Source organism: Saimiri boliviensis, chromosome 8 (genome assembly GCF_048565385.1).
Source record: "Saimiri boliviensis isolate mSaiBol1 chromosome 8, mSaiBol1.pri, whole genome shotgun sequence".
Classification (NCBI taxonomy): domain Eukaryota; kingdom Metazoa; phylum Chordata; class Mammalia; order Primates; family Cebidae; genus Saimiri; species Saimiri boliviensis.
The window spans coordinates 79,708,489-79,733,442 of record NC_133456.1 but is presented as its reverse complement, the minus strand read 5'-3'; the positions used below and the strand labels follow the sequence as shown (position 1 = coordinate 79,733,442).

General features: G+C 35.3%; 1 protein-coding gene across 4 annotated transcripts in view; it reads right to left on the bottom strand.

Moving 5' to 3' along the window:
• CCDC50 (coiled-coil domain containing 50) overlaps positions 1-24,954 on the bottom strand; it is a 441,292-nt gene that overhangs the window by 378,433 nt on the left and 37,905 nt on the right. For 3 of the 4 annotated variants that reach the window (XR_012518864.1, XR_012518865.1, XM_010337729.3), the window contains exons 5-10: positions 15,533-15,650; positions 10,084-10,611; positions 5,322-5,434; positions 4,869-4,913; positions 4,667-4,771; positions 2,817-2,896 (exon numbers count right to left, since the gene is read on the bottom strand). Coding sequence is in view for 2 of the 4 variants with exons in the window: in XM_010337729.3 (XP_010336031.1) it covers positions 2,817-2,896; positions 4,667-4,771; positions 4,869-4,913; positions 5,322-5,434; positions 10,084-10,611; positions 15,533-15,650 (989 nt within the window). In the remaining 2 variants the exon portion in view is untranslated. The remainder of the gene's footprint in view (positions 1-2,816; positions 2,897-4,666; positions 4,772-4,868; positions 4,914-5,321; positions 5,435-10,083; positions 10,612-15,532; positions 15,651-24,954) is intronic. The other variant, XM_003927019.4, reaches the window with a different exon arrangement.

Sequence of the window (24,954 nt, the reverse complement as noted above, 5' to 3'; positions counted from 1 at the left end):
TTCACTTCAAGAAAACTTCCTAGACACCTAAACCAGGATGTCTCCCTATGTTCTTATCATCTTGTACTTCTCATTCACAGCACTCAACACAATCAAAATAGTTACTTGGATAATTATTTGTTTAGATTATAAACTCCTGAGAACATGACAGAGTTATTCTTACTGACTGACGTGTACCCCAATTATGCGTGAGCCAATTATTAGGGTGCTCAATAAATACTTGATAAATAAATGAAGACAAACGTATTTCACATTCATAAGGATGTACAAGGAATAAAATGAGACTTATAAAATATTTGATTTTTCTAAGAAAAAAATCCAAGTAAAATAACAAGTAATATTACCAGTATAAAACCCTGTAGTTGAAACAATTTGGAACATGTTTTCCAGTTACAAGAGTTAGAATTCAGATTGCTAAGTTATTCTCTATTTCCTTGTAAAGAGTGAAAAACTTCTTTCAACAGTGTTTTGTAGTTCTCCTCACAGAGATCTTCACCTCCTTGGTTAGAAGTATTCCTAGGTATTTTGTGTGTGTGGTTATTGTAAATGGGATTGAGTTCTTGATTTAATTCTCAGCTTGAACCTTACTGGAATATAGAAATGCTACTGATTTTTGTTTTTGTTTGCTGAGACTATGCTTAAGTTGTTTGTCAGGTCTAGGAGATCATAGATGACATAATTAAATGGAAAAGTACTCTATGCTCATGGGTTGGAAGAATCTGCATTATTAAAATGTCCATACTACACAAAGCAATCTACAGATTTGTCAAATTCCTATCAAATTACTAATGTCATTTTTTTGGAGTTTTTTAAAAAACTTATTTAATTCACATGGAACCAAAAAAGAGCCACATAGCCAAGGCAATCCTAAGCAAGAAGAACAAAGCTGGAGGCATTACATTACCAGACTTCAAACTATACAAGGCTACAGTAACCAAAAAAGCATGGTAGTGGTACGAAACCTGACACAGAGACCAATGTAACAGAATAGACACTCCTTGAAATAAAGCTGCACACCTACAACCAAGGGATCTTTGACAAAGTTGACAAAAATAAACAATAAGGAAAGGACATCTTATTCAAAAAATGGTGCTGGGAAAACTGGCTAACTATATCCAGAAGAATGAAACTGGACCCATACCTCTCACCAAGGATAAAAATTAACTCAAGATTGATGAAAATCTTAAATTCAAGACCTTAAACTATACACATTTTAGAAGATTCTAACCACAAAGTATATATTCTGATATTAGTTGTGCAAGGTATCTACATATGGCAAGATATATAAGCTTTAACTATGAAAACACAGGTTTCATAAAATTCTTATTCTTTGTTTTGTCATATATACAATCCTTCTAAAAATGACATTTAAATACAAATGCTCCACTAAAGTAAAAACAAAAATTTCTGCTCTACTAGCTGTAAGTCACTTTTCATTCATTTACAATAGCCATTTTTAATACAGGATCATGTGATTATTCACTCTTTCAATATGCCAAATATTTCTAAAGTATCTACTATATTCCAAAAACTTGTTTCAGACTTTAATAAACCATCTTAAGAAACCATCCAAGACTGTTCCATCATATATGCTGTCAACAGTATTAGTATTCTAAAGAAGCCAAGGATTTGAAGACTGCAGAATAAGCCTAAGGATGATTTAAATTCATTTGACTAAAAAAGGGATAATAATCCAGATGTATTTACTTACTGAGAACAGATTAGCTGCTGCTTCTTTTACTTAGATACTTTGGGAATGTACTAACCTATATAGTTCTAAAAAATGTTGGGCAGGTACTTAACCAAAAGCTACAACAGAAACAGATTTTATATAACTAGACAGAACATGCCACTATTGTTCTCAGAGCAATACAAATCCAATGTAATTTGCTGAAGGGTTTTTATCTTCTGAAAGCAAATGAGTTTTAAAATAGAGGATTATTTTCTAAGAACACTAAATACACTCACTTGAAGAAGAAAAATCTAGGAGCTTAAGTGTGGGTAATGAGTGGCACCAATAGTGTCAATTATTCAACGAAATAAATGTTACGTTTTGAGAATTATAAATATTACTAATCAGAAACAAAATTCAAATTTGAATAATTCTGAGTTTTCAAAATGTTAAATTTAGTGTTACTTCTGTCTTTTTGTTTTTAATGTTTTTTTCTTCACATTCCAATCATGTTTAAGGCAACCAAAAGCAATTTTAAAAAAAATTAAAAAAAAAAAAAGGTTACTTCCAAAGAGACTTAAATGTTGACAACTTCAGGCAGAAAGACAACAGCTGCTCCATAACTATTACCCATGACTGTTTGGGATAAATCAGAAAGTATGTACACCATAGCCACAGCTATTTGTCTAGTGGAATTTAGATAGTCTGCAAGGATTCAAGATTTTGTCAAAGACACTGAGATTCAGAAAGAAATGAGTTTGAGCATGTGTAAATGTCACGGACACATCAGTGTGGCTATAAAACCCGGTAAAAATTTAAAACACGAAATTGTATTTAGGAAAAAGATCACTCTCCTTCTCCAAACTAAAAGCATAACTTCAGTGAACGCAGTTAAGAGTTAGTCCTAACAAAAAGTTACATCCTTCCTTATCCACCTCAACTTTTGTAAAATTTCTGATTTGATGCGTGCAACTCAAGACAGAAAATAAAGTTTGAAAATAACCCTGAAGGTCTTGACACTACCTCACAAATGCAGATTTTTGGATCTTTTCTCCAAAATACAAATACTCTTCTCAGGCAACTGTCACCTCCTTACTCACCCCGAAGTCAACTTCCTCATTTTCCTTTTCAGGTGTCATCTTACCGTGCTGGCCTTTCATTCTTAGAACGGTGAGGTTCATCACTCTCTTTTGACTTTGAGTGTGCTGCTTTAGCTGTTTTTGGCTATAGACAAAAATACAAACAAACAAAAATAATGCACACACACAATCCAGAATCATCAAAGAGAAAGATGAGGTTTAGAAAGTATGTTTATCATGCCAAGCTCTCCCTTAGTAATTTCAGATTAATTATATTTAGTTGAACAATATAAAATATTTTTTATATATGGCCACTGAGAGGTATAAAACTTATAGTCACAAAGGTATACTTTGGACCTACATGGAAGATGTGTTTAGCCCACTCATCTGACAGCCTTTGAGCAGCCAGAGAAATGGGTTAAACACACATAAACATACTTCCCTAGTGCTTGGCCACTGATTATCAACATAATACCTACATAGCAGCTGACAAGAACTAGGGGACGCCCAGAGTCTATGGAATCCAGGTTTGTACACTCAAACTTATTTCTGCACACCTGTCCTAGGCTGATTTCCAGCCAGTCAACTGAGGCAAATTCAAGTCCACTTTTCCAAGAGTGGAAATGTACCAGCACCAGTTATAAAATAAAAATTACAGAAGTTATGGTACTTGCTAGAGATGTGGCCACTGCCCTCTGACCTCCTTGATGTGTAATCCTTCTCTTTCCTAGTTAAGGTAGCAAAGAATCTGAGTAACTCCTGGGCAATTACTTGTGGCTTAATTTATTTAACAGAAGTATTTGGGAATCGTCAACTAAAACAATATTTTAGAAAAAAATCCTGAATTACTGAACTAGGCAAAAGAGAGAGCTAAATACATACAATTCATATGAGAATAATACATTCATTGTTTTTAGACTAATATGTGGGTAACTGAGCCACAGGAAAGAGTACAGCAATACTATTGGCAGAGTTTCTACACATTCTTTTTTCTCACAACCATTACTGAGACTATGAAGTGGGATCAGAAACCCAATGGAGGACTTTGTTCAAGAGAGACCAGTGCTAAACACCAACTGCATCAGGTATACACAACCTAGGTTTCGTTCTTCTGGGTCTACCGTAAACTCCCGCCTTAAAAATCCTGTACTGTACGAATTCTGTCCCTATTTGTCTGCTCTATTCCCACCTAGCCTGACCTTCTATTTGTTAGCTGTCTACACTTATTTTCCTCTCTAAATTATACACTACTATCAGGAAAAATTGTCTTTCCATGTAGGTCCAAAGTGTTGCCTTGTGCGCTGTCACTGATGCGTAAAGTCTGCTAAACTTCCAACTACGGCATACAGTATAAAATTACAGCAGAATGAATTGCAGTAACCACTTATTTTGTCTACTACGTATTTCTGATCAATGAGGAGAAAGGTAACAGTCCAAACGTAGGCTAGATAGGTCTTTCACTGTGATATAACTAATAATTGTTGGTGATAAGCATGTATCTTTCAGTTTGCCACAAACCACATTACGTCAAAGGAAAGAGAAACAAGTGCATGACAGAGATGGAAGATAATGTAAACAGAAAGGGAAGATACGGTCATTGCGGAAAATATGAAAGCATGTGAAAATGCTACATTCTTCTATAATCAAAGTACTGTATATGAAAACTAAGACTGTTCATGACCAGAAGCTCTTGCATTTCAGTCATAAAGGGAATAGAATATCTTAGCAGTAACTTTTTATGTAGTTATTTTCAAACTTCAATAATTTTTCATGGTGATGCAAGATCAGATTCACGTATGCAATACAGATAATTTACATATCCATATATCCTAAATATATTTTCAGAGCTCAACTTAAAAGCAGAGTCCCCTTTTCATTTCTTATTTCTAATTAGAAAACAAACAAAACACTCCACCTTCCACTCAGGGTCTTGCTTTCTTTTGTCCAAAGATGATTTCTCCCGCTCCTTGGCTTTTTTATAAGCTTTCTTTTCTTCAGCCATTAGAAGTCGAGCAATTTCCTAAAAAAAAATACAGTCAACATCACTAACTGCAGAGCTGCAGACAGAAATATACAGGAATATTTCCAAACAATATCAGCTAAATTCATTAACTTACTTCATCTTGAGCTACTTGAGCGGCTCTCATGTCCACCTGGGTAGCCTATGATTATTGAAAATACAAAAACCAAGAATTTAATTGGAATCTATGCTGTCTGTTTTTAATATCTTGTATAACATAAGCTGGTTTATGAAAGTAATTGTGATTCATGTTCCTGAGGTTGATAATCAGTTGGTATGCTTTCACTAGCCAGAGCAGGAGCTCTTTATATCAAATGCCCCAACAGGCTCATGGAGAACAATCATGGAGAGACGGGCCTATGGAATTCATTGTTAATCCTTACTCACTAAGCAAAACTGGATAACTCTATTCCGACTATCTTGATTTTTCCACTCATAAAAAAAGGTTTCTTAATTGATAGAGGATTATTAATATAATCTCAAGATTGACTTAATTCAGAAAAAAAAAATCCATCAATATAGCTAAACTTTTGCCTTAAAATGTGCTCACCAGAAGTTCTTCTTGTAGTTTCCTGGCAATTTCAGCATCATACCATTCCTGATCCCTGTGAGTCACTCGTGATGGAGGAGATATAGCTTCTTTTGTTGCTCTTGGCTTCATTCCTTTAAAAAAAAAAAAAAAAAAAAAAAAAAAAAACTTCAGTGTAATAAAACAACTGAGGATGTTTTCAGAGAAGTTACAAAATTTAAGATAAAGAAGATTTTCTTTAGAAGCTAACAATGACAATATTACCTCTACTCCAGAATTCAGTGTGGGGTGCACTTAAACTATTTTTGCCCTAGGAATGGAAGTGGCAATGTAGATAATGCATACATTTAAACAAAGATATCTAACCAAACCTGACTGGTAAAAACTCCCCTCTCACATAGTTTCTGCAACAGCAGAAAATTATGCAAGAAGTGGCAAGTGAGGACCTGGAAAATACGAAGTGAAAAAAAAAAAAGTCACTGAAAATAAAAATAATTTAAAGAAAAGCAAAGTACAGAGTCAGAGTTTAAAAGAAGCTAAGCTGTCAAGGATGGAGGAGAGAAAAGGCTTCCTCCCATTTACCTCAGCCTGCATTCTTATTACTTCAGAGGGAAGAGAAACAGCATCACCTGGTAGTCATGTGATGATACCTGTTAGCCAAGCAGTGGCACTTCCATGGCTTTTGCTCTGAGAGTAAATAAACCCACTTACTTTGGATATTCCCCACAGCTTTGATCAGATTGATGGCACTGTTAAATTTTAGGGACGATATAACGTAAGAGCTATATCGAGAGCACAATGACCACAGAGTTCTCTTCCAATTTATTCCTATACAGCAATTCTCGCTTTAAACTTTTACTCAACAGTGTGAGTGTATTATATTCAGAATTAATAGAAATTCTGAATACAGTGAACAAGATTACTCATCTGAAATAGTTCATTTCAGTAAATTAACTATTCAGAGGAGAAGGAAAATGTACTCCTGATTGTGTCTGTCTGTCTACACCAGTGGTTGTCAACCAGGGCTATATAGTAGAATCACATGAGGGTGCTTTGAATACATATAAAAAGATCTGTCCCAACCTCCAGGGATTCTAAGTTAAGTAGCCTGGGTGTAACCTGTCCTTGGGTAAGTTTGTTTTAAACCTTCCCAGTTGATTCTTACTTGCAATTAATACTGGAATCACTAGTTTAATATGTTATGTCCATTAAAATTACTGTAAATTAAGATAATTTGTATAAAAATGTTTCACATTTGACTCACTTGCTATTAATTTTTTTAAAAAGGAAAGAAAATAAAATACAAGTAAATACTGGGCAAATGATGAGAATTTAAGTATTTTGTGAAGCCTATTTCTGCACAACTTTCAACCTGGCTTCTGTGGCTTCTGAAGCCACAGACTCAACATCCGTCTTTCCTACAAAGACAGACTAGTAAACCTGGCTTTCTTAGCTTCAGACCTAATAGAACCTGATTGCACAGACCACTTCAAATCATCTCTACAGCTACCGAGTCTTATGCTGGGCTGGGCTTAATCTAGATTTCTGAGTGGTTTGCGACAGCAAATAAAAACAACAGCATACTCTCAAGAGTGGACCATCTGTAAACAGAATATAAATCTCCCCAAGTTATTTAGCTTAGTCATAACTAGGAAAATTTCAGAAAAAAATGAAATTAGATAAGGAACTCAGTAATGTCAGTGGATAAGAGAGTCTGATGTATGTATACATATATATATATATATATACACACACACACACACACACCATATTCCAATTTACAGAAAAAAACGATAGTTGAATAAGCAGCCCAAAGCCTAATTAAGGATTATGGAACATGCCTAGCTCCTTCACTTTTGCCATCAGTGAAATAATAGTGGGATGTGCTCAAATTTCAAGAGACCAAATTTTCTCCACTATTATGCCTCCTAAGGTAAATCACAGAATTAGCCAAGAAGATATTTCACTTTAAATTTTATTAAAGATACATTGTTTTAAATTCTGCCAAAGACATTATTCCACTGAACAGTCTAATTGGATTGACAGGGTGATAAGACTGTAACCTCTGGCAGTTAAAAAGAGAATGATGACTTAGTAAAAGTCAGAATCTGAAGGAATATCTCTCAGTTCCAAATATTTAGACGGGAAACAGTTTACTTAAACTCCTGATGTATCGCTGGAATGTGTACATCTCATTAAGTAGAAAACTCCCACAGCTTGGAATACTAAATTTCTGCATTGTCAGAATGCCCATTCTCTGCAGTGTCCTCTAGACCTAAGGTGACAAGAATTTTTTTCAAGGATATAGAAAAAAAAATGCTCACAGATAGCAGTGTAAGGCCATTATTTAAGAAAACAAAGATGTCTAAAAAATTTTTTTAATGTAATTAACTGAAGGAAATTGAGGAACTAGTTTCCCGAACCTCAGTATGCTAAACCGACTCCAGAAACTAGCTTTCAAAAAATCGAGTGAGTGGTATTTTCAAGTTCCTTATATATCTTTATCTAACACTTCCTTGTCTTTTTCTGTTCATCATCCTTCGGTTTGAGAACACAAGGACATCCCTAAATGAACACAAAACTTCAACCTTAAATAAATTTACAGAATAAAATTGTTTAAGTACTGATATCAAGATAACTTTATTCTGAGCTTGGAATAAGGTAAAATAATAGCTTCTTTTTTCTATCATGTAAGAATATTTGTAATAAACCAGTCTGACATTTAGGGAATGTCAGTATATTTGACTAACAATTCACAGTAGAACAGTGCAAATATTTTATGGCCCTGTGAGCTTAGAAGTTAACCTGCAGAAAATGATAAGCTGTTAAGAATTTATAATCTAATAGAGAAGTAACTATGAAAGGTTAGGTAGGTACCCACTGCCCGGTAGAAAGTTAACCTATCTTATACTTAATTTAAAATTTTACTTCGCGCTCCTTTTCAGCTGATTCTATTAATGCTACTCTCTGCAAACGCTCTTCCAACCAGCTCCCTGTCATCCTGATAGTTTCTTCATTATTAAGTTAAATATTACTTTGGTCTGTCCTAACAATTTTAAGAACTGTGCTTTTACAACCGCAAGAATAGATGCCACTACCAGTAATTATATTGTAATGTAATCCTCTGACCTAGTCCAGTGAGTTACAAAATCAAATGCCTACAAAGGCTAGAAAGGTAAAGTGTAAAAAGCAAGCTGAATATAAAATGATAGATGGGAATCAGCTCCTGTTGTAGTAATTTTAATATCTGCCTGGTAGCACTGTTTTTTAATCCCTTATATTGGCAAAGTAAAAAGCAAAACAAAACCTTTGCAATTCCAGCAGTGGAGCCTGTGAGTCAGTGTTAAGTGTCATGCTTCCCTAAGCCCATTTAAAATACCCTGGGGCATAACTAAAAGCCATTAAAGCCTAACTAGCCTTCAGGGCACTCTTGAAAGTCAGATTCACAGAAGCAGAACCCTAAAGGTCAGTGTACAACCATTCTTCCTCCATATTTCCCCCACACCTTTGGAACTCCAAAATGTCTTTCTAAACCTGAAAATGGTATAACTTCCTCATAAACCTACTCAGGATAGATTATATCACACTTTCCTCTGTTTTTCCACAGCTCTTTGTTAAAGTCTCCCTAATGAAGTGTATCTTATTTGGAATTGTTTACATACCCAACTTTCTGGTTGATATCCAGGTACAAAACCTAAGACAAGAATATTTGTAGCAGCTACTCAGAATGGCTTGTTGAACTAAATTTTAGTTTTCTGCCTAACCAAGTCCTTTAATAAGAAATAACATGACAGGAAAAGCCAACTTCACCCAAATCCACAACCTAGAAACAAGTTCTCTGACCACAAATAGAACTTGACTGGCTCCTTGATACTATGATTTCTAGTGCTACAGCCACATACATGGAAAACATCACCTCAGCAGTTTACAGAAAACAGAGCCATTACTGTGTCAATGATGGACTTCTGAGTTAAGCTTCAGGAGTGCCAGAAATTTGAGGGTTATCTGTAATATCTACCTCATTCCCATATAGGTACCAAGAACTTACCTGTACTGACACTTTAGAACACCAACTGTAGAGTTAGAGCTGGAGAAAGTTAGAGCATAAAAAGTAACTTACTGCAATGACTTTAAAGTTCCTAAGAATCTACCTCCAGGTCTAAAACATGCCCAAACTGCCAGGCCTCACTCCAGAGATGGTAATATATGTGAAACCCAGAAATTTCCATTTCCAGCTAACAGCTGATTTTGATGAAAATGAACCGAGACATTATTATTTGAAAAATTCTTTCTTAAAAGACGGCCTATCCAACTCCTCATTTTATAAATGAGAAAGAGAGGTCTAAAAAATATAGTATTTCCGGCTCTATTGGCCTTTTGGTTAGGCAAATACTATCAAGACAGGCTCATCAGCTCTTCTGGGTTCACTGAAGTAAAACCAGAAATTCAGGAGTTTTGATTTAGTATCACAATCTTTGATATGCAGTTTTGGGAAATGAAGAACTGTACCTGGAATGGTTACCTCTAGTACAACCTGGGCCTGGAAGAACTCTTGAAGTAATCAGTGCATTCTCACAGAAGGGAAAAGTTACAAGTACTTTCCTGCTTCTTACAGACCTGAGATTAAGTGTATACCTTTTATAATATATTGCCCTAGGATTCATTTCAAAGTCATGAGCACAAACTTGAGAGAAAGAAAGGCTGCTTAAGATACGTATTAAATTCATTGGTTTGCAGGTATATACATGGTACCAGGACTTCCATCATTACTGTCCTCTTTTACCTGGGTCGTGGAGGTGGAGCTGCTTCTCACGCTCTGAGAATGGAGGAGTCCTGGGCCTGTGTCTCCTTTTTCTGTGCTCACCTTGCTCATGGTCCCTCCTATATACAACTTCCTTGCAGTGAAGCCCTGCTTTTTGTGAGGGCTTGGGTGAAAGTTGATCTTGGTGTTGAGAATGTTTTTCCCAATTTCGAGTCCGATGGTTACTCTTAGACTCCCAGTCATCATATTCAGTGCTCAGAAACACTTCACCACTGATCGTGGGAAGTGGAGGTCTCCGGAGCCTCTCCTGAGTGGATTGTTTCCTTTCGTGCTGCTGACTGTTAATTTGGGAATTGTCCCTCATTGTGCCCCAGCCAGAGGATGACAGGTATCTCTCTGATGAACAATGCTGTTCTGGCTTTTCCAAGTTCTCCAGTGGATGTTCTGGTTTCTCCTTCTTCTGCTTCACAGTCTTTCCATCTCTTTGGATTCTACAAGGTCTTGAGAATCCAGAACCCAATTCCCTGGCCCTCCTTGACCTTGATTGGTCTGAGTGGAGGCAGAGATATGTGAAAAATAAAAATGCAAATTAATTTAATGAGAGTATGATCTCATTACACAGGGAGAGTCTGGGCCCCAGTTTAAGACACTTTGAAAATGGAGAAAACTGCTTTTTCGACTTAACAAATTTGAGAAGAGGGCTGAGAATTACTGAAACAGTCCATGCATACCTGAGGAATTCTGGATACACAGCCAAAAGGGTAAGAAACTAAAATTAAGTGAATCAAATGTGAAAGAACTTGATCAAGACTAGGTAGAGCTAACAACACTCAAATATTTGCCAATAAAAATTACAGCTATTAGAGGTTAAGTTATATTTATAAACCAATTGGAAACTAGTATAGAGTAAAAAGTAGAGGTGGAGTAATCTTGTAAAACAAAAAAATTAAGCTTTGTAATTTCAGACGGAGGCTTTCAAATATTCTTATTGGAAATGCCAACAGAACTGAATCAGAGTATTGCTAGTTTCTCTGAGTTCAGAGAAATGATCTACAGATTTTTATATTCCTCTATTTGCCAACTTTATGTGGTCAGAGCAAACATACTCAGTCACTTCAGAAAACAGCCCTCCATTACAATTCAATGTAAAAGAGGATCAAGTAGATGAGAATTTGGAGTTCATGACGATGTTATCTTCAGATAACTCTTTTCTCAATCTTAGTGAAAACTTGACAAAGGAAAAAATTTAAAAGGGTTGCCCTGATGGAACAAAAATTTGTATAAAAATAACAACATATGCTAAATAAATGTCCCCAAATTTAACACAAACTTGAAAAACAGCACAGATACAGTGCTTTTTCAGGTCTTTTTTAGGCACAAGTATACCATGAAGACAAAGCAGCAAATTAATATGCACTTTGCAAGAATATACTGATCTTAACGTTTTCTAGAAGTTTTTACTATGTTTTAGAAATAACAAAAAAATTCCACCTGCATGGAAAATTGCTAAAATAGCCAAGATTCTCCACTGGAATCAACCACTTGCTGAATGCATTTGAAACAGCTACCATAAGTTGAAGAGATGTAAAGAAAATAAATAACTTACACGCTTTCTTTTTAACTGTTTCATTTGATACTAATCTGATAAAGGAATAGAGCAAGAAAGAAATATGTGCTAAATGTTCCAATGATTCCATAAGTTTCCATTAAAAACTTCGAATTGTTTCCTCTTGAGCTTTCCAGAAGAAAAGAAAGCTTGCCTCCAAAGATAAATCTAAATTAAAATTTGTTTTCTCAACAGTCTGTATAAGTATTTATCTTCATCATTGTATTTTACATAAAATCAAAAGTCAAACAGAACAATTACTCTATGATAAAAAAAAATCCACTCTTTTAAGCAAACTATTAAATCTATCATGAAAACTGAGAAAGAATCAAGTGACTACTGCTGTAAATTAATATAATAAAGACCAGCTACTTAAATGATGACTGTATCAAGGGAACAGTGATTTACAGTGTTACCAAAAATGTGCTCACTTAAGAGTTGCAGAAGTGAAGTCCACCTTCCAGCTCAAAAGAAACAAAAAGGGTTTGGGTTCTGACATGAATTTGTAATGTTATGATTTTTAATTCCTTCTAAATAGCTAATTAATATTCATAGTTTTACTTTTAGGAAATATGCTACAGGAATTATTACAGAGCTGTTACTATATTTTCACAGAGCTGACTGGAAAAATTTATTCTCTAATAATAAATGTGTCTGCCATGACAGCTTTAAATCTTGGGACAAAAAAGATGAGGTGGGGAATCTGTCTGAATGCTTTAAAATCACATACAGTTGAGGATTGAGACTTGTATGCTTCTTGAGTCCAAGTTATTTGGCAAATATAACTTACTCCCTCACTGCCAATACATATATATGTATTATGTATTGGCATATACATAATATATGCCAATATATAATACATATATATGTATATACACACACACATATTTATACATATATATATCTTCATTTTATGTGTGCCTCCATGTTTGGCTTTCAAAATAAAATAGAAATACAAAATATTACATTATACATATATAACACTGATATATGTATAAACAATAAGCACTTCACCAAAATTGCATTTGATCTTCTCAACATCCAAATGAAGGATTTACTTTTATAATCTCCATTTTAATTATTTAGTACATAACTTCATTAAAATTAATATTGTTCGAAGGAGGGGACAGGACTTGAACCACAGTCTTATGACTCCAAACACCATGACTTTTAAAAAAATTACTAATATGACTGCAATAAGAGGCTTTGAAAGAAAAACATGGATTCACTAATAAATAATATTTATCAGTTAAGGGCTGACATAAATTTGACAAATGTTTTACACAATTTCAAATTTGTAGAAAATCTATAAATAATCATTCTAATAGATAACGTGTTGAAGTTCAAGTTACATAAAAGCTGAAAAATTGACCATTTTTGTAATGATGTCCTGTGATTACAATGCAAGTAAGGCAAAAACCAAGTAGATACACAAAGACATGCAGAGAAGTATAATTAAAGAATATCCCAGATGTGTTGGGAAAGGACCAGTGCAAAGAACAGAGGATTGCTTTGTAAATATGAGCTTAACTGTAATATGGTTTCTGTGGAACTGAACTTGGTATAACACAAGGGCATATTAATGAGGACCCCACCTTCAACAATATACAATCTCCCAACAACACAGCTGAGACCAGAGAAATTCCAGTATTTACACACATGTGCTCAGGAGGTCACTATTTCCTGTTCCTCCATACTACCTTCAAAGTCCCTCTCTCCCCAAAGAAACACGCATATATGCCACTCTCTACAAATTTATCAGAGTAATTAAAATAAACATAAAATACTTTGAAAAACTTTTATGTGTTCCTGAAAAACCACTGAATTCTTCACATAGTCTCCTGCCCTAGAGAAACAAATCAGGATGACAGTACTCTGGTCAAAAAACAGACTTGAGTCTCAATAAGGCTTTAAGAGGGGAAGTCTAAAATTAATTCTGTAATGCATTTAATTACTTGTCATCCTAATATTTTTATAGACTGAATAGTTTAAAATAATAACATTTACAGTGAATATATCTCCAAAGCAGAATTTTTTAAAAAGGGGAAAAAAAAGACCACATTTCTAAGATTTTAAATTGAAGCTGAAGAGCAGCACTTTACTTTCTGATCTTTAGTATAGCAAAATGTGGTGATAATTTTTCTTTTTAAATGATATAATTTACAGTTTCATAAGAAAAACCAGCATAAAGAAAACGGCTATCAAAAAAGTGCTGAGTGCTTTACATATGGAGGAAGAACACATCGAGCAATAAATTGAGAATCAGCGTGCTTACTAAAAAGGTCATGGAGCTGAGCTCTACTGACTAAGGTAAGTTTAGAGCAAAAAATGTTACTGGGCAAAATTATACTCAAACTGTAATAATCCCATCAATATACACTGCTTTCATTCTACTCATTAGAGAAACACATACTTACCTTTTATAATGGAATTACACAAATGCAGCTGACAACTGGTTTGCAAGTCCCTTTAGGATCACTGACCTTAAAATCTTTACTCTCTAAAAGTTGCCTTTAGGTTTTGTTCACTTGTTATCCTAAATCAGGCGTCCCCAAACTACGGCCTGAGGGCTGCATGCCGCCCCCTGAGGCCATTTATCCAGCTCCCTGCCGCACTTCATGAAGGAGCACCTCTTTCATTGGTAGTCAGTGAGAGGAGCACAGTATGTGGCGGCCCTCCAAGGGTCTGAGGGACAGTGAACTGGCCCCCTGTGTAAAAAGCTTGGGGACACCTGTTCTAAGTATTGGTCTTTAAGCTGAATTTCATTAAATACTGACACTTGTAACTATAGGGAAAGTCTTGTCTTCTACAGATCTTTGAGAATTACTGAACAACACTTGCAAATACTCATTTCCCAACACATTTTTAAGATAAAGAATCACCACAGCTGCCACCACTACACCATCACCACAACGCAAAGCAGGCACCAGAGAAGCAAAACTAAGGGAATTACTCCTTCAGAAATTATTCTATATGGTCATCAAATAGCAAAGAAAGAATCAAAAGGAAAAAATAAACATGGAAATCTTAAAATTTAATAATTTTTGTCATCAATAGGCTAAACCATTGGCCTAGGTTTAAAAGACAAGAAAGCATAGAAAAAAACTTTGTTACCCAGTAACTAATGCATGGTATACCTTCTTTATTCATACAACTTTGCTGCTTCAAACAGTATTGCCCAGACTTCTTGAGAAAGGTTAAGTCCAGAGACTCATCCACCATTTTCCACACCCCATTTTTATATGCTTAGAATATACTAAGTCATTCCAAGTCACTAAAATTTAAAAGAATGTATGCCAATTCTTACAAAATCATATTCAAATTTTAAGTCATAAAAGTGGCTCTGGTTGTCCAATTAAAGAACAGATAAGGCTGAGAGTGATGGCTCATGCCTGTAATCCCAGCACTTTTGGAAGGTGATGCAGGTGGATCATTTGAGGTCAGGAGTTCAAGACCAGCCTGGCCAACATGGTGAAACCTCATCTCTACTAAAAATAAAAAATTAGCCAGGCATGGTGGCACATGCCAATTCTAGCTACTTGGAAGGCTGAAGCAGGAGAACTGCTTGAGACCAGGAGGCAGAGGTTGCACTTAGCCAAGATCACACCATTGCACTCCAGCCTGGGCAACAGAGCAAGACTCCATATTCTGTCTCAAACACACACACACACACACACACACACATACACACACACACGAATTTATTAGATTCGAAAAGAATCTTGTCATGTATCTAAATGTACCCAGTGTCTGGGGATAAGAGAAACATTCCCAGGTCCCTAAGGTCACTTTATGGACAAAATTAAAGGAGTGTTTTATGGTTGAGTCTAAGGATAGAACAGACCATGATGCAGGAATTGTTACCTCCATCTTCATAACAGTAACTATCTGCATAAGCATGGGTTGCAGGAAACTCTGGAAAGTGTTTCTTTCGCTTTTTCTCTTCCTGTAACTCCTTTTCTTGCAAAAGACGAGCTATGTCCTGCAAAGACAAGAGAGAATGGAAATATGCATTACCAAAGAACGAACAAACTCCATATGGTAGGGGCTTGACATTTCACTGTCAAGTCTGTATGTGCTCTGTCCATGGCTCTCTAGACTTTCTGACATTAATTTCATGCTCTTCAAATGCCAGATGATTGCTCAACAGGAGTGGCACATGATCTAGATAAGTGAGAGAGGCTTTTTTTTTAATTGAAATTTAAATCTAACACAATACGAACACATACAAACTTCAGTACTTCCTAAAGCAGGTTACACAACAGAATTTTTTAAAATACACATTTGTGGGCCCTTTCTCAAGCTGATGATTCACTAAGTCTATATGGAGCAGGATACAGTAATCTACAAAACTTTATAAATTATAATTTAATTTTAAAACTTTTGACAAGAATTTTATGGGAAATTTAATTTAGCTTTGCATTAGAATACCACTGTCTTAACTGAAAAAGAGAAAACTCTTCCTTCTGTCTCCCACCTGTTCACCCCCAGGCAAAATTTTAGCATTTATTAAATGAGAGGCACTGTGAGGGACAGAATGATGAATAACATTCCATAATGTTCCCAAAAAAGATGATCATCCCTTTATGAAAACAAAAGTTTCATAGAAACTTTTCAAAAGAAAACATAACTACAATAAAATTCTAAATGCCTCAAAAAGGTTAAAATGTCCATGGGACTACAAAAGAAGGAATATTATTTTTGCTTAAAGGAATTAGTGCAAGATTTTGCATTGTGTTAGGCTTTGAACAAAGAACTGAATTCCAATAGGCAATGTCGAAAAAGAAAACATCAGCAAAGTTATGAACATTTTAATGGGCACCTATCTAAGGAACAGCCAATAGTTCAATTAGAACATAAGACATGGAGTGTTGTAGAAAAAGCTGAGGCTAGAAAAACAATCTAAGGCTGGATCACACAACTCCTTTTAGACAATCTTAAGAAGTCTGCAGTCTGCAAGGTAGGGGAAGAAGCGTTACTAAAGGTTTTGAGCTGCCATGGTAACAATGTTCTAAATCTGAAGATTATTTCTATGAAAGCCCCATAAAATAGCCTATAAACTTAAATGCTCATGTATACTTTTAAGGAGAGAAGTCTATCGTTACCATCAGATTCTTAAAGGCTCATATAAATATGGGAACAATACTTACTGATACAAATGTTAGTAACAATTATTGGTAGTTTGAGGTACCTACTTCTTTATATTTACCATTAATAAGGAATACAAGAAGTACTACATGTTAATGTTGTAACTTTAAAGCAGTAAGTACTATTCTTCTTCAAATTTTATAAGTCCAAATGAAGAATACACTAAGACAGCAATATACAGTTTAAAAAAAAAATTTAAGTTAATCAATTTTTTTGTGTGTCTGTGCAGAAACAAGTTGTATACTGAATCTAGGTAAATTAGCAGCATTTAGCCATATCCTCAGCTGTTTTTTACTATTCATCAAAATAGCCTTACAAATCTGACTTTATGCCAAATATTAACTTAAAATGTACCATTAATACACTTTTACCTGACACATACATACATTTCTTAACAAATAATCTATGTAAATGCCCACACCAATAGTGTCAGACACTAAAGCGGCACTCACAAAATGTTGCAACTCAGAATGAAAGGTAAAAGATACCATAATCCTACTTAACACAAGTATACTTTTCATGAATAGAACTTTGAATTTCTAAGACTTTGATGGAAAAACTATCCTCGAATCTGAAAGTTAAAATGAATCTCTTTTCCAGTTCAAGTCAGCTGTGGTTTAAAGAGACACTGGGAAAGAAACAGCCACTACTAATATGAATTTGAGGGGAATTTCAATTCTCTATCTGTACAATGGAAAGTTTGAACTATTCAATCTTTAAAAAAGTCAAATGCCTTTGACTCCTTAATGTATCATTTTAAAAAACCTGTGTCTACCAGGTGCCAGTCCCTGTGCTACATTCTTTAGCTTTGATGTTTTACAAAGTAATGTATCAATCAGGAAGAGAGAAAGGAACGGGGCAGACTGCCTATTCTCCAAAAAACTATTATTTGTTACAGAAGAATTTCCCAAATTTCTGTAAAGTTTACTACAGAAGTAGAAAGAAATGTAAACATTTTCTTGAGCTGTATGTTTACTAAGCACCTAAAACTGTATTTTCCTAAGTGGTTTGCTTCACAGTAAAGAAAAATTTCCCCTGCTATAACTGAGGAAAAAAAATAAAGGAAATCTGTCAGATCCAACTTCCAGCAGAAATTATTAAACTATGCTCCACGGACCTGGTAAATACAGCTTTATTAAGATGATACAGTAAGGAGTCAAAGACATTTAGCTTTAAGATTGAATAGTTCAAACTTTCCATTGTACAGATAAACAATTGAAGCTTCCCCCAAAGTTCTTATTAGTAGTGACTATTTCTCTCCTAGTTTCTCTTAAGAGATTCATTTTAACTTTCAGATTTAGGGAACAGTTTTTCCATCAAAGTCTTAGAAATTCAGAGTTCTACTCATATAATTGCTTATAACTGCTTTCCTGCTACTGCATTTAATCCTGATGCACAGTAATACACCACTCTCTCTGTGTAAAAAACGAGGAGAGAAAACTGAATTATGACCCTTCTTTATAACGTATTAGTCAAAGAAAGTGCTTTTAATCAAGTAAAAAAATAATAATTACCATAATATATCATGCACCTTAGCACCCAAACCTTTTTGCTCTTCTAAGCTCTCAGCTCTTTTTTGAAAGAAAAAGTCTGCTAGGCTTGAGGAAGGAAAGGACAAACATTCAATGGAAAACTGCCACTATATTACAGCTGAGGTTTCGTGCAAGTCCGTTCTCCCTGCTTTCCAACATTACTATGCAGTGAGTTTTGTTAGATGATTTTAATATAAAGTAAACTGCCCTGAAACAAGCTAAAGACAGCAATTATTAGTCACAGTACTTGGATGTAGCTAACCAGCTTAGTCACCTTTGATATAAACAATCTCCTTGGTCCTCAGCTTCCTTACTGTTAATGGTAAGTCTAGAACAGCACTTCCCAAGCCCGTTGCCGAGAATACTGGTGTCAATACTTTCTCCCAAAAAAAACACACCTTTCAACAGAAAGCATATGGCGTATCTAACTCTTTAAGATGGACATTAGCAAATTTTTAAACTTTGATTAAAAAAAAAAAAAAAAAAACCTGTTATCCTCCCATAAACTATAATTTTCCAAATTTATTTTAGAAGCTTTTGTTTACATTTTTAAAAAACTCAGGTAATTAATGTTCTATATAACAAATCTAAATGAACTCTTAAGCCTTTTTAAGGTCATAGTTAGTAATATTTTAATTAATGAGATAGACTTCTAGGCTAATACGCAAAAATAACCCTGTTCCACAGAAGACTTCCTAGTAAATACATTAATTGAAATGGGAGTTTACCATCGTATCTGACCTTTCTCTTCTGTTACCCAAGCTTATACAACTCTGGAAAATTGGAAACTATAACCATAAGAAAGGGAACAGTTAAGGATCTCTAGAATACTAGAGAAAGGCAATTTTAATGAAAACATAGACTTAGTGATTCCCTTCAGTGGGCCAGACATGTGCCCTGTGCCAGATTCTTTAGCTTTGAAGAACAGTGCTATGACCAGTATGGGATTGGTATATATGGTAAATATCCTTAAAGTTCTTATCTTGCTTTGGCTATAAGAGAAGCATGAATACAAGCAAGGTGCAGCGGCACCCCAGAGGATCCCTGCACATCTTTCCCAAGTAGATGACAAATGACTGAAACATGGTGTTTAGTTCTTTGAGGTATTTTGGGGGTTTACAGGTTGAGTAAGCATCCCTAATCCAAAAATCTGAAATCTGAAATGCTCCAAAATCTGAAATTTTCTGAAGCACAGACATGATGCTCAAAGAAAATGGTCACCGGAACATTTTGGATTTTGGAGTTGCGGATGATCATCCTGTACAAGATTCAGATCATATAAGTATGTAAGGGATTTAGGGTTACTTCTCAAAGTTTTCACCTCTATCCTCCAATGGTATTGCATTTTAAAAAGAGGAAATGTTGAATTTAAAATCAAAAGGTGATTAAAAAATGTGATTGTTGCCACTGGCACGGTGTAATCCCAGCACTTTAGGAGGCCAAGGTGGGCAGATCCCGAGGTCGGGAGTTCGAGACCAGCCTGACCGACATACTGAAACCCCGTCTCTACTAAAAATACAAAAAATTAGCCAGGCATGGTGGTGGGTGCCAGTAATCCCAGCTACTTGGGAAGTTGAGGCAGGAGAACTGCTTGAACCCAGGAGGCGGAGGATGCCGTGAGCCGAGATCATGCCATTGCACTCCAGCCTGGGCGACAAGAGCAAAACCCTGTCTCCAAAAAAAAAAAAAAAAAAAAAAAAGATTATCAAATGACTGTCAGAAAGAAAAAAAAATCATTCCATTAATTGTTAAACTTCTTTATTAACTAGCAAGCAACATATTAACATTTAACTCGGTAGGAACGTCAAGACAGGTATAAATCCAAAAGTGTTGTTTGATAAAACTTGGAAACCAGGAAAATACCAATTCTATGTAGGTAAAAACATCAGTATAACAGTATAAGAGAGAAATACCTACAGGAAGCCTCCCTCCCATTTCCCTTTTTAGTCATATATTTAAAAACTTATTTTTACAATGCTTAAAACAGGAAAAATTTTAATAGCTAAATGGTATTGCTGTTTGATCTAATCTCTATTACCAAAGAATGTGTAAATATTCTTTCAGAACATGAGATCCTAATCTCCTTAAGAGTGTTAAGTACCATGGTTCATACCAGATTCATTTTTTTTTAATGTGAATTGGTTACTAAGTTTATTCCTCAGCAGTTTATATTATAAAGGGCTTCAAATTGTTAAACTAGTGCCACAAACTTTTCATGACATGTTTGGCCGTGCTAATGATTACTTCAGAAAAAAAAGTTTTTCCCTAAAATAGTTGTACATTCACATATATTTTAAACCTAGTTTTAAACACACACACACACACACACACACACACACACACATCTGGTTATGCACATAAGTACACACATACTCTTAGTTTTATTTAAGAATTACTAAGTTAAATTACCTGATTAACCCACTTTTATTAACCACAAATTCACATAGTCCAGCATACCCAAAGTCTACAAGCGCCTTCCATAGGGTCTAGAGAGGACTCAACTACTATACTCAAAAAACTATATAAAAGAGTTAAAAATAAATAGATAGGAGAGCAAGACAGAGAGAGCAAGAAAGTGAAGAACAACAACAAGGGGAGAGTTCACAAAGCTAGTAAGACCAAAAAACAATTTTTTTTTTAACTTTTCTACATCTGTCTCCTGCATGGAAATGCCACTTTCCTTACATCTGTGCTTTGTTAACAAACAAAATAAAATTATACCATGACAAAGGTAGCTGTTCCAAAAGAAAAGGGTTCTCAGGCTCTACATTTGGTATTTATGTGGTGGTAACTACTACCCAGGAGAACTGATCCCAAAAATCTCTGAAAGAGATCTGGGTGGAAACTCAGAGAGGAATTTTCAACAGCCCTGCTGCTGAATGAGTACTTATTAACCAAGCAGGCTCTTTGGGGAAGTAGAAGAGCACTGAGTGGGAAGGGAAAAAAAAAAAAGGAACTAAGACAGCTCATGAGTAACAAGAAATTCTTTTCCAAAAATTGGCCATAAGAATTAGCACTACTATCTCAGTCTGAGTTTCCTCTCCCTTTCAGGCACCCTGTTACCAACAGACTAAAATAAACAAGCATTTTCATATATCCTTCCATGGCAAATTTTACTCATGCAAATTTTCTTCATGACATATTGACAACATACTAGTCAGCAGAGAGTCACATTTTTCTACCATAAAAAAACACCTTGGCATAGTAGCCATCTTCTCACCTGAGGCATGAGTGGAAAAGTCACAAAGTCTGAAGTTTATAAAGGCTTGTCTAGTCAACAGACCTACACCACTGCATTTTTCATTAAACTTTTCCACTCTACTGAGGGAAAGCTCTTGCGAGGCCTGCAAAGCCAAGTAAGTAAACACTTGAGGACTTCGCAAATCACACCATACCGAAACACCCTTAAGCCTATTTAATTTTGCCCTATGCAGCACGTATCTCTCTGTAACAGAAATCAAGGAAAGGGCAATTATAAACTTAACACATGCAAGATGCCCCAAGTACATGATCTCATTTATCTCACAACAGCCCTTTAGAGTATATACAATTACCATGACTCAACCCATTTCGGAACCTGAGGTTCTGCATGGTTAAGTGAGATGCTGAAAATCACACAGCAAAGTAGTTAATGAGCTAAAATTCAAACCCAGGTCAGTGGAACTCCAAAGTCCACATGTTTCGTGCATGCCACCGCACATCAAAGTCAGAAGCAGTCCAGAGACCTGAATTGTACAGACATTTCTCTAGCATTTTATTATAACTTGGAATCAGTTACTTCTTTAATACTTAATTTCTACATCTGAAAAATGGAGTTAATCACTAAACTGTTTATATAGTATTACCATGAGATTACTTACTGTGATTACTATTTAGATTCTACAAATAAAGTGTTTTATTTTCTCTTTCCATCCTGTTTTTCCCTAAATAAAAACAAAAAAGACCACAGGACAGCAGCAGCATTGATAAGAAGCCAACTTCACTATTCTGGTATCTTTTAAATAGAAGCTTTCCTGTCTCCAAAGTATAATCACTTCTTTTAGTTCCTAGAGTCATCCCCAAAGCAAAGTCTTTAGTATAAAAAGGCAACACATTAAATACTAAGAAAGAGCCTCCTGTGTATTACAGGAAGTATCAAAAATAATCCCTAATTTTTATTTGCAGTTCGGATTACCACATGATCATGATTTGTTTCCTGAAGAAACTACTCAATACCCTCGTACCAGGTGTCTCGCATTCATCTGGCATTGCACAAGAAGTCTTATAAGAACAAGAGTGGCTCAGCAGGAATAGCAGTGTATGTAGGCTGTTTACTGATGACCCTGATCACATCTATTTAGCAGGATGATTGTAAGCACCAGTTTACCCAGTACAGTTTTGGTTTATGTAATTTTTTTTTTTTTTCTGACTTTAGAGGCGCTTACTCACTGGTTGGGGAAACAATTACATCAGTAACTGGAAAAAGGAAGATGTTTGGGAGAGAGTGGAAATACTTAGTTTAGGCTGAGTCTGAAACTAACCAGTGTCATTACACTGGTCATCTTATAGATAAACTCAGGCTTAGATAGTTAAACATTTTGCCTATGGTCAAATAGCTAGGAATCTGGAGAGCCAGAATTTGAACCTTGTCTCCAAAGTTCATTGATTATGCTATGCAATGTAATTGCTCTCAATGTACGATAATTCACTTAGCCTAAAGCTTTCTAATCTTCATTAGCCATAGGTAATAAAATTCCAAGATTATGTAATCAGCAATGACTTTAATGCATTCTAATTATTACTGTTATCTTTTCATGTTCATGGGATAATATATGGCTTAAAATGAATAGAAAAAAATACCCTTCACAAATCTGTTACCTCATTGAATATTTAACTATGGTGGTGTTCTTTATAAAGTCCTATATGGGGAGTAGCTAGATCTTTGTGTCTTTTTTTTTTTTTTTTTTTTTTTTGGAAAGAGAAAAAGAATAAAGAAGAGGAAGAAAGAGAAAGAGGAAGAGGGAGAGAGAATGGGGGTATTGCTTTGTTGCCCGGGCTAGAATGCAGTCTAAATATGGGTATGCCTATAATTGTCCTTAATAATGGAGACATGAAAGAAAATGAGGGAAGAGAGTAACAAACAAGGAGCCAAATAACATTTCGTTTAAACTTCTAAGTTGATATGATGTGGTACTGATAAGAGTGTACATTTTGTGTGAAGTGGAGAGCTCTATAAATGTTAATTATGTCCACTTGTTCCAGATCTGAGTTCAAGTCCTGGACATCGTTGTTAATTTTCTGTCTCATTGATCTGTCTAATATTAATGTTGAAGTCTCCCACTATTATTGTGGGGGAGTCGAAGTCTCTTTATAAGTCTTGTATGTCTGGGTATTCCTGTGTTGGGTGCGTATATATTTAGGACCTTTAACTCTTGTTGTTGTTGCATTGATTCTTTTATCATTATATAATGTCCTTCTTTGCTTCTTTTGATCTTTGTTACTTTAAATACTATTTTATCAGGGGCAAAAATTGCAACTTCTGCTTTTTATTTATTTATTTTTGCTCTCTGGTTGGTTGGTAAGTCTCTCTCCATCCCTTGTTTTGAGTCTTTGTGTATCCTTGAATGTGAGATGGGTCTGGATGCAGCATACAGTTTTAGTTTTTTGTCGAAATTGCCTGTCTGTCTTTGAATTGGGGAATTTAGTCAATTTAAATTTAGAATTAATAATGATATATTACTTTTTGGTATTTTTTAGAAAGGCTGATACTGTTTGTTCCTTTCTATGTGTAGTGGTTCTTTCAGAAGCTCTTGTAAAGCAGGCCTGGTGATGATGAATTCTCTGAGTGCTTGCTTGTTCACAAAAAACTTTATTTTTCCTTCACTTATGAAGCTTAGTTTGGCTGGATGTGAAATTCTTGGTTGAAAGTTCTTTTCTTTAAGGATGTTGAATATTGGTCCCCACTCTCTTCTGGCTTGTAGGGTTTCTGCTGAGAGATCTGCTGTAAGTCTGATAGGCTTCCCTTTGTGGGTAACCTGACCTTTCTCTCTGGCTGCCCTTAGTATTTTCTCCTTCATTTCAACCCTGGTGAATCTGACAATTATGTGCCTTGGAGTTGCTCTTCTTGAGGAATATCTTTGTGGTGTTCTCTGTATTACCTGGAGTTGAATATTATCCTGCCTTACTAAGTTGGGAAAATTTTCCTGAATAATATCCTGAAGCGTATTTTCCAGCTTGGATTCATTCTCTTCGTCACATTCAGGTACACCTATCAAGCGTAGATTAGGTCTTTTCACATAGCCCCATATTTCTTGGAGACCTTGCTCGTTCCTTTTTATCCTTTTTTCTCTAATCTTGTCTTCTAGTTTTATTTCACTGAGTTGGTCTTCGACCTCTGATATCCTTTCTTCTGCTTGATCAATTCGGCTGTTAAAACTTGTGCATACTTCACGTAGTTCTCGTATTGTGTTTTTCAGCTCCATCAATTCACTTATTTTCCTCTCTAAATTTTGTATTCTTGTTGACATTTCGTTAAACCTTTTTTCAAAGTTCTTGCTTTCTTTAGATTGTGTTAGAACAAGTTCTTTTAATTCACAGAAGTTTCTTATTATCCACGTTTTGAAGCCT